Source organism: Glandiceps talaboti, chromosome 5 (assembly GCF_964340395.1).
Source record: "Glandiceps talaboti chromosome 5, keGlaTala1.1, whole genome shotgun sequence".
Taxonomy (NCBI): domain Eukaryota; kingdom Metazoa; phylum Hemichordata; class Enteropneusta; family Spengelidae; genus Glandiceps; species Glandiceps talaboti.
Genome location: NC_135553.1, coordinates 411,918 through 424,536, shown reverse-complemented (window position 1 = coordinate 424,536; position 12,619 = coordinate 411,918). Strand labels below are relative to the sequence as shown.

At 36.4% G+C, this 12,619-nt stretch overlaps 1 protein-coding gene across 1 annotated transcript in view; it reads left to right on the top strand.

Moving 5' to 3' along the window:
• The window catches only part of LOC144434809 (uncharacterized), a 37,548-nt gene that overhangs the window by 17,484 nt on the left and 7,445 nt on the right, over nt 1-12,619 (top strand). Inside the window, exon 3 of the mRNA XM_078123313.1 lies at nt 9,871-10,008. Coding sequence (XP_077979439.1) covers nt 9,871-10,008 — 138 coding nt within the window. The remainder of the gene's footprint in view (nt 1-9,870; nt 10,009-12,619) is intronic.

The window sequence follows — 12,619 nt, the reverse complement described above, 5'->3', positions numbered from 1 at the left end:
AGGATACAGTGCTCATTACTATCCTTGCACCAATAGATTACATGAAGTCATTCAAAAATATCACAGCAAAGTTTGGTGAGCATTGAAACGCTTTAAACGTCACTATATGTAAATCCTTATGACTTATCGAAGGTGATCAACAAAGTAAATTTGTCGAACTTTTGAGTACAGAGCTCAAACGATTCAATTTGTATTGTGCGTGGGACCATGTCACGCCTCGATAACGTTGGTAATTATCTAAGTTGTCGTACACACAAACTAATCTAGTTCCGTGTCACTGTAGTCATACAACTCAGTCTTGAAAACAGGGATGCCTTGACAGGCAGTAGGAGTACAGTGTACATATGATAAGCTTACCGCTAATAAATCAAACTTGGCGATTAGATAGAGGGAATAGCATTTCCATGTCACAACATTGTTTGTCTCTTTCATATCTATTATAACATCTACGAACTACTTTTAGAATATATGCAAATTAGGTTAAAGAGTCCGGATCTCCAAATGAATCGTCAGCAATAGGACACAAATGCCAATACCAACTCAGTCTGGAGAAAGGATGAAATGTGGCGTAAGCTTAAATACCGACTTTAGCTTTCGAAATGAGTCTGGAAAAGACGCCGTTGTCGCCACACTCGAAAACACAAAATGGACACCAGAGACTACATTGATAAAGAGTTGTATGGCATAATCTGCTTTCTCATTACTGATTTGTATAGTATTTAATTTAATTATTAATTTGTGTTTCCAATGCAGTTTTATTATTAATATTATAAGAATTACCATTATTATTTCCTTAGTTCGTATTCCTTAGATCTGAACAGACATAAACTAATGAAAAAATAACTTCGTGAATCCTCAAACGTTTGTCCACATTAAGTTAATCAATATTCAAACCATGTATGGACATCACTTTTAAGGCAAATTTCATACAAATCTACAATACCTAATTACTGATTGACTGTATCTGTTTGTAGCTAATGCTAAAAAGTGACAGGTCTGAACATGCATTTAACTAAATTATAACATTGACAAAAACTAACACCCAGTACTTGAGTCAATGCTGAATAGATGTTAACTAAAACCTAAAGAATAGATGTAATCAAACAGTGCACAGTCCATACTAGGATGCTCACTTTAATTTTCACTCCTTTTTACGTCTGCCCTCGTTGCAATGTTATTATTTAATTTCACGTCAGAGACGGCTGATCAAATCTTTACATCCCAGCTCATACATATTCCAGTCAGCAATCATTACTCATGGTATTGAAATCTGCAGTACTCCCTGTAGACATCACGTTAAGTATGATCTAAGGTAAAGTTTAAACGAATATTTCCGCCTATACATTCCTCAACACCTGACAATTTGTGTACAAGCATGTTTCATTCATACCAATTCTCAGTAATAGAAGCCTGGGAACTCATTTTCTCTCAGACAGACAGACAGACAGACAGACAGACAGACAGACTACTGATACTGTAATATGACTCTATAACACTATAATATTTGTAGTGACCATATTCTCCCTGTCTATTAGAGTTTATTTTGTTGCTTTCATCAATATATTCATCAGACTGAGTTTATTCCCCATTTGACTGACAAACTCACACTGTTGTCGTTAGTTGTTGTGTGTAACGGTTTACCTATTGCATTGGCGCCATAAAGACATAGAAATGTATTTTTCTAATTACATTCTAATACAAATTATGAACGTGTCCATGGCTTTCCTCCTAACCATGTAATGGCACAGAGTTACTACTCTATACTGTCTAGAATGGATATGTAACATACAAATACAATAAATCATCTTAAATTTAGTAATGGAATCAATTAAATACTTAATGATGACGATTTTATAACTTTAATTTACAAATTTGAATATCAAAGCCAAGCGGTTTCTTTGGTTTTGACAGCCTACAGTTGTCTTAGAGAATCAAGCGTCATTCAGTGTTTGGGTCTTGCAGCTAAAACATGTGTTTTGGGGAAAATTCTAGCAGGAGCACATTTACTCTTATCTGGTATACAGATTGTAGTTACCTCGAGGCGCTTTGCTTAGGTAATGATATAACGTTCACCTCAAATACATACAGATCTCACAGATGATAACGGGATACTGGTGAAACAAGAGATAACGACGATGAAAATAAATAACAGTTACCTTGATTATCGAAGATTTTGTCATATCACTTTCATACTTACACATACTATGGATTCATCACTGAATGAGTCTTGTGAGTTTAATCTTCCCTGGTTGCTCCTCTTTTCGTTTGTAGTTGTATTAGTTACATACGTTTACGACCCCAACCCACGAACCCACGTTACGTACTTCCGTCTACGACCCCAACCAACGTTTCTCATTTCCACGGAGATATAATAGGAATGGAATAATGACATGAGACGATGAATTAAACGATTTGCTACTCATAAATACATGTCTAACTATGTATAAATGGAAGGCAATTTATCGTACGATGCAGGTGTATGTGCTTACAGCTGTCATTTGTGTACAATGTATATGTGATAGTTTAGGACCAAAAGGTTTGTGAAGGACAAACATGAAGAACGATTGTATTAATTGCATTACACTTTTTTTGATACATTTTGATGAATTGTGATCGAGATATTACCTATAGTAAAGTGATCAAAAGCAATTTATGTTGATTATTACATGCTTGATAGATCATGCGACAGCGTATTTGAACAAAACCTGCTTATTACTAAATATAGGTTCTAAATGGCCTTATTCTGGCGTTATAACCAAACTTATAAGCTATGATGTGCCAGGCTGAGCCTATGGAAGAATGCTTTATTTCAACTATACCCACAACTTATAAGTACATTTTTCTTGGTTAAAAGCATCTGGGATAAGCTATTGCTTTTTGAGTTGCAGTAGTTGCTGTGTATATTTCTTTTTCAAAATTCCCACTAAAGCAAAAGTATGAAAGCCAGTAAGGGACATTTTGTAAAATAAAAAATAAAAAATAATCTTGTGAGCACAACATAATATCTTGTGCGCACGACTTACAAGATATTATGTTGTGCTCACAAGATAATTTTTTATTTTTTATTTTACAAAATGTCCTTTACTGGCTTTCATACAAAGGTGATAGTTTCGCCTAATTAAACCTTATTCAAGCGCCTGCATCTATTCAAAATTCCTAACAACCACTATTGTTATGTGTTCCTATCCTGCCAAAAAGAAGTATGTTTTAATATTTTTAATATTGGTAGGCCAGTTTGGGAGCAATGGAAAGTCGTGACAGAGGTTTTTTTTCACATCCATGGCTATTGCTGTAATGCAAAACAAATAGGTTTAATAAAGATGAGTATTACAAAACGACTACATTGTGTAAACTGCGTAAGAACAAAACACAAGTCTTTATTGTTGCATATACATTAAAGTGTGAAGGCAAGCAGACATCGCCCTTTCTCGACAAAACCCGAAACTGTCTGTTATAAAAAAGAAGATGATTTTGCAAATACATTTAATATATATTTATAGACCACCTTTCTATTGCAGAAATATATGTGAAATGGCACTTTAAAGAAGTGTTTAAATGAAATGCTGAGAAAAAGAGCATAATTAATTCTGTTAATCATTTCCGTAATATCGATATGACATCCGTGATCACGTGCTGCACCCCGTCTATGGGATGCACTGCCATTGGAAATGCGACAAAAAACCAAGAGTTATTCTCCAGAGCATTCTAACTGTACAGCGCCTCTGAACTCTACATCGTAGTGGAAACTGGCGCTTTATAAATTCACTGATTGATTGATTGATTGATTGATTGATTGATACATACATGGCGTGGTATCAACGGCATGTCCACACGGTTTGATTAAGTTCTGAGTTACCATTGATAATTTATCTCCTAATTAGTTAGCTGCAAACTAGTCACGTGATTTGAAGTTACGTCAATCATATCTATAATGCACATGAGTAATGTTATCATTAATGCTACACAACGTTTGATGGAATTCTGAGATATCATTGATGATAGATCCCCTAATTTGTAAATATAAATCATTATGCAAAATAGTCTTTTTATATGCAAGTCATGCCCATCATATCTCTAACACGTATGGTCATGGTATCACATCAACATATGCAGCATGTTTGACAATATTCTAAGTTACCAATACATGCCCTACTTAATGAAGTATGCTTTACAGGTTGTTTACGAACAAAACCGCAACTGTTATATTGTACGTCACCATCAGAGTTCAATTCACTCTGGGATTGTCTGAGTCATGATATTAACTTTTAGTCAAGATTGTCAAAATCATGTACACTCTTAGATTGTCAGAGTTTGATTCGCTCTGAGTTGATCAGAGTTTGATTCACAGAGTAATTAAAGCCGATTGTAGAATCATATACTCTGAAATTATAGTTTGATTCGCTCGGAATAGGTCGGAGGTCAAATCAGACTGATATTGTCATGGTAGTTGGTGGGGCGGGGGGTGGGGGTGGAAAGAGGTAATTTAAATTATCCATGGCCCTCCTTCATTACTATAAATATTAACAAGTTCATTTGGTGAATGTGACGACACACCCAACTTATTTCAATGTTATTGGTCATGAAAAACAACCATGACCCAAGCATTTGATATTATCAATGTTGAGCCAGACAACTACAATATTTCATCAATCGTGATAAGCCATGAAACTTGGTTGTTGTTTTTTTCATTTCCTTTGCAATATCCTTACAATCTTTGTGTAGCAGACTTTGATACATTTGAATCGAACCTTATAAACAGAAACAATTAACCCTACAAAAAGTTAGCTTATTGTCTTTGATGATGAGTCATTTGACCGATGATATTAACTAAAAGATATCTTAATGTCAAAGTATATATACCCATTATTACCGATGAACATTAGTATGGTTTTGGCAGCCATTAGACACAATCAGCTCGTTATCCCATGCTGATCTGGACTTTTGTCTCAAAGTCCAATCTTACATTGTGCCACTTTAAACCATCAATTATCCTAGTCAGATAATGGGATAAGGAATGTCATAAATCAGGAATTACGATTACGGTATTTAAGCTGGCTGGCACGAATGGAACAGTTGACATTCCCTTCGATGTATACCATTTTAATTTCCTGGATCATGCTAATGATTTGAACAGCCTAGTTTATAATCTAAAAACAAACGATAAAAGAATTTCCTATTTGTAGTCACGATTCAAGGAAATATGGCACCATGTATAAGACGATTTCTGCTGCGTTCACTATTGTCTGGTTTTTGCTCTTTCTCGAGCTCGTTGCAAACCAAAACACGAAATATCAAGGTAGTTCACCTTAAGAGGATGTTGAATATTCATAACTTTATTATATATGTAAATCATAACTAAATTTTACATATGACCGTAGCAAACGGTACAATGTACACTTTTACATATAGAAGGTTGTATTAATCCTGTAGCTACATAATTTGATAAACGTGTGACCATAAACGATTGCGATGACAATTTGTTATATGCATAATATGTTAGCAGGAGTCTACAATAATCATTGAAAATTAACGAATTATCCAATTACTCGGGGAAAACAGACATTAACTGCTGGGCTGTGTTTCAATGCCAAACATTCGCTGTTTGCATGTTAATGTAGTCTGTTCTACACAGTTTATGTCAAATCTGACAGCTGTATACTAAATTTAAATGTGAAGAACATTGAAAGTGTCAAAGTCTCATTCCTTTAGGATGAGTGCGTTTTACCCTATCACGCGCATTTTCTGAAGGTCCATCTTAATTTTTTAAAACACATTTATTTATGACTGCAATTCGAGATGGAATTTTGTCATGTTGACATGTATCATAATTCAATTCAGACTCGCAGTGACTTTCGCCCCAAGACTACAAATTATCTTTTTAGATATGACACCGGCTAACATTTGGCGAATGACAACGCCAAGTCAGTGGTGTAAAATGCAAACAGTGTGACATTGTATCGCTGACAATTAATCGTAAACTTTGATTCTCCATTGGACAATACTTAATGATACAAGATGACGAAATAAACGTAATGCCAATTCTTAGACGTGCGGTTGATCAGACTGAAATGAGTTCATTCCATCATCGTCTTTGGATTGATATTAGGCTGGGGTCAGAATTTATGGCAGGGGGGCATGGTGAGAAATTGGGATCGGGGGCATGAAAAATTTGAGCGTTCAAAGGGGGCTGCAAAAATTCTGAAGGTCTCAAAGGTGGAGCGAAATATTTTGCTCATAAATAAATGATTTGAACAAAAGCATACGTAAATTAAAAATTTTCTCGCGCCTTCGCCGTAATACCTTTTAAAACCTTAATTCAGTGATGAGTTTTGTGACAGCCATGCGAGTGTATTTGTGTATGCGTTCCTCTGTCTGTCTGTCTGTCTGTCTGTCTGTCTGTCTGTCTGTCTGTCTGTCTGTCTGTCTGTCTGTCTGTCTGTCTGTCTGTCTGTCTGTCTGTCTGTCTTTCTGTCTGTCTGTCTGTCTGTTTGTCTCTCCCTCCCCCCTCTCTCTCTCTCTCTCTCCTTTCTCTCTCTCTCTCTCTCTCTCTCTCTCTCTCTCTCTCTCTCTCTCTCTCTCTCTCTCTCTCTCTCTCTCTCTCTCTCTCTCTCTCTCTCTCTCTGACTTGTTTGAACATTCAAACATCAGGAGCAGTCGTTTAACTTGTATTTTGCAAAATTGTATACTTCATTTACCTACCATACATTTAATTATGAGGCAGTCAGTAGCGAAGCGAATGTGTGTGTCTGCCAAAATATCTCTGTATAAGTTAAAGTGTAGGTAATATAGCCATACAGTTGCATAATAATGTATTGATTCAAGTAGAATTGGGGTATTGTAGACAATTTTCAAGTACTGTATGGCTTTCGATAATATGTATGGTTTGAAATTTTGTGCCATTAATTGGCCTCCTAAATGTCCCTATTTGTAAAAAGTGCTTACTGTGGGGTGTAGGGGATGTTGTTTCTGCCCAGAATCAAGAGTGAAAGAGAAAACCCTGCTGGCTAAGTATCTGCAAGTATAGGTTACAGCCCAAAGCGAAACCTTTTTCGGAAAGCCCACATTTATTTGTAAAGAAATCTCTCATTGTTATATATGGACACTGATCGAAGTGGAGCGCGGGGGTGGGTGGGTGGGGGGTACTGTATGATTACACACGAAAGTATGTGTGGCCGGAATGGGGGGGGGGGGGACTACGAAAATTTGTGGGTTCATTTCGGGGGGGGGGCATGAAATATTTTGAGAGCGCGAAGGGGTGCTCCGAAACAAATTTTGACTAAAATAATCCCCCCCCCCGGCCGTTAGTTCTGATCACAGCCTTAGTTTGACTTCAGCCTCAACCCCTCCCCCGTTCATATTCCCGGGATTTAATCGTGAAATGCCCGAAATCAAATTAAATTATTTTCACAGTAGTTACGTTTCACAGTAGTTACGTTTAAACATTATTGTTCACAGTAAACTATTCAGTGCAATAACTATCATGGGATTTCATTCGACATAAATTCTCATGTTCGAAAAGTGGTTGATCGTTAGCTCGGAACTAGTATAGAGTCGCTGTGGTCTATAACATCACTGGCGAGGACAAGATATCATTCGAACGACTTGACGTATCGTGGGTGAACACGTCGAACATTCACAAGGAAAATGGTTTATTGCATACATATAATGATCATCATCATGAATGTAATTGATCGTGTAAGAGGTTTGGAGATGATACGTGACTGAAGTCGTTAGGTTTAAGCGCTATCATATACAATTATTATCATTATACAATCATACCATGTTTACAAACAGTTATATTCCATTTGAACTGAATGACACCTTAGTGGCAACAAAATAATTATATCATTATGTATACGATTACCGATTGCATCGACAAGAACACAAACGAAATGAGCAACCTATGACTTTCAGCTATATAGATATTAAGATGTACAGTAAACATGAGATGTGGTGGTGGTGACTTTCAGCTATATAGATATTAAGATGTACAGTAAACATGAGATGTGGTGATGGTGTTGCTTGTTCACTTAAGATACTATAGCAGCATTAACTAGTCAATGGTTTTTTGTAACATTGGTGTCAAAAGGATTTTGTCATATTAACTGCAAACCACAAAAGACCTATTGTGTGGATCATAACCTAAATGAATTTATAATTACGCTATTAATTGTCAATTAGGCTTAAATTGATCAACTCATTAAATGTATTTCTAATCTTGTGGAAACTCTAACAAACAGAGCTAGTCTAGTTACATCGCGGTCCGTGATTTGGCTTTGCTGTCTCAGTAAACACTCGTATTGCTTGCAACGGCAAAGGCTTAATGTGAAATTGAAAATTATACACCCACACTGATTGGTTTGATAAAATGCACTCAAACTGATTGGTAGCAATGGGGAGTGATAATATACGTCAGCTTAATTGACAATACTTAAACAGAGTCAATATGCAGTGTGTAGGTGTGCTCTCGTTGAAACGAGTGACATAATTTACATTATATAGCGAATAGTATGTAAATATCTACAAACACGCTTGATAAAAGTGCCATTGGGGACGTGGCTAAATTGTGAGACAGGGAAGCAAGAACACAGATCGCGATGCAGACAGGGTTCAAAAGACCAGACTTTAATCACAACATTTTATTGAGTGTCGTAACCTTTCACTCCAATACTTCCAATTATGTACGTTTATTTGGTTGCTCTGTATTAGAACACAGTAAGGATATAGATAACACCAACATCACAGAGTGACAAGGACGTCCTCACACATTATATAAGCTTATTATATGGTTCCCATTTCCCCCCGTTATTTAACTATTATTATTGCAGTGACATAGTCTTTGAGTTTATTAGTTTTGATAATTATTACTTTTGTTTCATAAGAAATATCTTGTTATTCAAACTAGGAAAACATGTTTTAACATACATAGCAACTGATAGAACCCTCACAGCAACTGATAGAGCACTCATAGCAACTCATAGAGCACTCATAGCAACTCATAGAGCACTCACAAAAGTATTAGTATATGATTAGCAGATGATTTATTGGTTACTGATAAGTAAAACAAATATTAACTGAAAGTGCTCCCTTTGGTTAGTTTCTCGAGAGCTAAGGCTCTCTTGGGGTTATAATTGATTCATAATGCTGATTATGGTAATTACTACGCCAATTAGTTTTTTTTAAATGTTTCATGTAGTGCTTCACCCAGGGGTTATACAACTATTAATCACTCTGGAATTAAAATTCATGAAATGCAATGAAAGTATAAGAAATGAGGTAAGCAATTATGCAAATTAGATTTTCAGTTCATTTGATTGGAACAGTTATATATATATATATATATATATATATATATATATATATATATATATATATATATATATATATATATATATATATATATATATATATATGTGTGTCTATGTGTGTTAACTATATAAAATAATAAATATTACCAAAGGTTTACCAAACAAGGTGTTACACCCATATACAAAGTGTATGCCAAGTGGGGTGCCACCTAGTCAACTCCTACATGTGAAATAACAAAACAAACAAGAACTATCAAAACAAGACATTTTCATACAAAAATATGTAATGGTTGGATTAAGAATAACAACTGACAAAAAATAGGCACCCATTGGGTCGCCAATAATATTATACATGTACCAAGTATTACTTAATTCAAGTATTTTAGAAATATAACTGAAAGCTACACACTATATATCTTACCAACCTTTATCACGCTGTTTGGAATCAGGTTTAGGTAGGCCCTATTACGAAACTTTTGTATGCCGACTTACTCAGAATGGGGTGGCATCGTTAGACTGTGTCAGCTTAATCTAACATATACGAATTTGATTTCTTGTACAGATCAGTGGAAGTCTGTTATAGCTTTCGAACTCGTCAGCACAGTGGCTATTTTCTTCGATGGTATCATCGCCACAATTGGTTGGGTTAAGAAGATGCCACTGCCGACACTGTTAGCAGGTGTGACAGGGGCCATGGCAGGTAAACACACAATATTGTAATATTAATACTATGCCACTACCTACTATGTTAGCAGGTATGACAAGGGCCATGGTAGGTGAACACCTAATATTGTAATAATAATATGCCACTACCTACACTATTAGCAGGTGTGACAGGGGCCATGGCAGGTAAACACCCAATATTGTAATATTAATACTATGCCACTACCTACTATGTTAGCAGGTATGACAAGGGCCATGGTAGGTGAACACCTAATATTGTAATAATAATATGCCACTACCTACACTATTAGCAGGTGTGACAGGGGCCATGGCAGGTAAACACCCAATATTGTAATATTAATACTATGCCACTACCTACTATGTTAGCAGGTATGACAGGGGCCATGGTAGGTGAACACACAATATTGTAATAATAATATGCCACTACCTACTATGTTAGCAGGTGTGACAGGGGCCATGGCAGGTAAACACCCAATATTGTAATATTAATACTATGCCACTACCTATTATGTTAGCAGGTGTGACAGGGGCCATGGTAGGTGAACACACAATATTGTAATAATAATATGCCACTACCTACTATGTTAGCAGGTGTGACAGGGGCCATGGCAGGTAAACACCCAATATTGTAATATTAATACTATGCCACTACCTACTATGTTAGCAGGTGTGACAGGGGCCATGGTAGGTGAACACACAATATTGTAATAATAATATGCCACTACCTACTATGTTAGCAGGTGTGACAGGGGCCATGGCAGGTAAACACCCAACAGTGTAATAATACTATGCCACTACCTACTATGTTAGCAGGTGTGACAGGGGCCATGGTAGGTGAACACCTAATATTGTAATAATAATATGCCACTACCGACACTTTTAGCAGGTGTGACAGGGGCAATGGCAGGTAAACACCCAATATTGTAATATTAATACTATGCCACTACCTACACTATTAGCAGGTGTGACAGGGGCCATGGCAGGTAAACACCCAATATTGTAATATTAATACTATGCCACTACCTACACTATTAGCAGGTTTGACAGGGGCCATGGCAGGTGAACACACAATATTATAATAATACTATGTCACTACCTACACTATTAGCAGGTGTGACAGGGGCCATGGCAGGTGAACACGTAATATTATGATAATAATATGCCACTATCTACACTGTTAGCAGGTGTGACAGGGGCCATGGTAGGTAAACACCTAATATTGTAATAATACTATGCCACTACCTACACTATTAGCAGGTGTGACAGGGGCCATGGCAGGTGAACACTTAATATTATGATAATAATATGCCACTATCTACACTGTTAGCAGGTGTGACAGGGGCCATGGTAGGTAAACACCTAATATTGTAATAATACTATGCCACTATAAAACTATCTACACTGTTAGCAGGTGTGACAGGGGTCATGGCAGGTGAACACACAATATTATGATAATACTATTGCTTATACTATGTCAAGTTGAGGAGCTGTAATTTGACCTCATTAAAAAAATGGATTATTCAGTGCATTGCATATACATTCTGATGACATTTTATTAGGAATATTAAATATTTAAGGATACAAAGCTGGATGTCTAAAAAATATACCAAAAGTAAAACTGTGTTTGTAGGATAAGAACTTAAGTGGTTCAAAAGCAATCTACAACTCAACAGAAATCTATCGACCTCGCCCATGTATAGTAAGCGTGTGAAGCATTTAGCTAAAATCGATGAACGTTTCCATTCTACACGTCAGCTTTTCAAAAACGTTTTGGACCTGAAACTGAAGTTTGTGATGATAACCACAATTTATATAGTCTTATATAGTCTACAAGCTATTGAGATAAAGCATAGAAGGAGAGTAACAACAGAGGATTGCGATATGATAGGATATGAGGGGTGTTTATGATAGGATATGAGGGGGTGTTTATGATAGGATATGAGGGGGTGTTTATGATAGGATATGAGGGGTGTTTATGATAGGATATGAGGGGGTGTTTATGATAGGATATGACGAGATGTTTATGATAGGATATGACGAGATGTTTATGATAGGATATGAGGGGATGTTTAGGATAGGATATGAGGGGATGTTTAGGATAGGATATGACGGGGTGTTTATGATAGGATATGAGGGGATGTTTATGATAGGATATGAGGGGATGTTTAGGATAGGATATGAGGGGATGTTTATGATAGGATATGAGGGGATGTTTATGATAGGATATGAGGGGATGTTTAGGATAGGATATGAGGGGATGTTTATGATAGGATATGAGGGGATGTTTATGATAGGATATGACGGGATGTTTATGATAGGATATGAGGGGATGTTTAGGATAGGATATGAGGGGATGTTTATGATAGGATATGAGGGGGTGTTTATGATAGGATATGAGGGGTGTTTAGGATGGGATATGAGGGGTGTTTATGATAGGATATGAGGGGATGTTTATGATAGGATATGAGGGGATGTTTATGATAGGATATGAGGGGTGTTTATGATAGGATATGAGGGGGTGTTTATGATAGGATATGAGGGGGTGTTTATGATAGGATATGAGGGGATGTTTATGATAGGATATGACGAGATGTTTATGATAGGATATGAGGGGATGTTTAGGATAG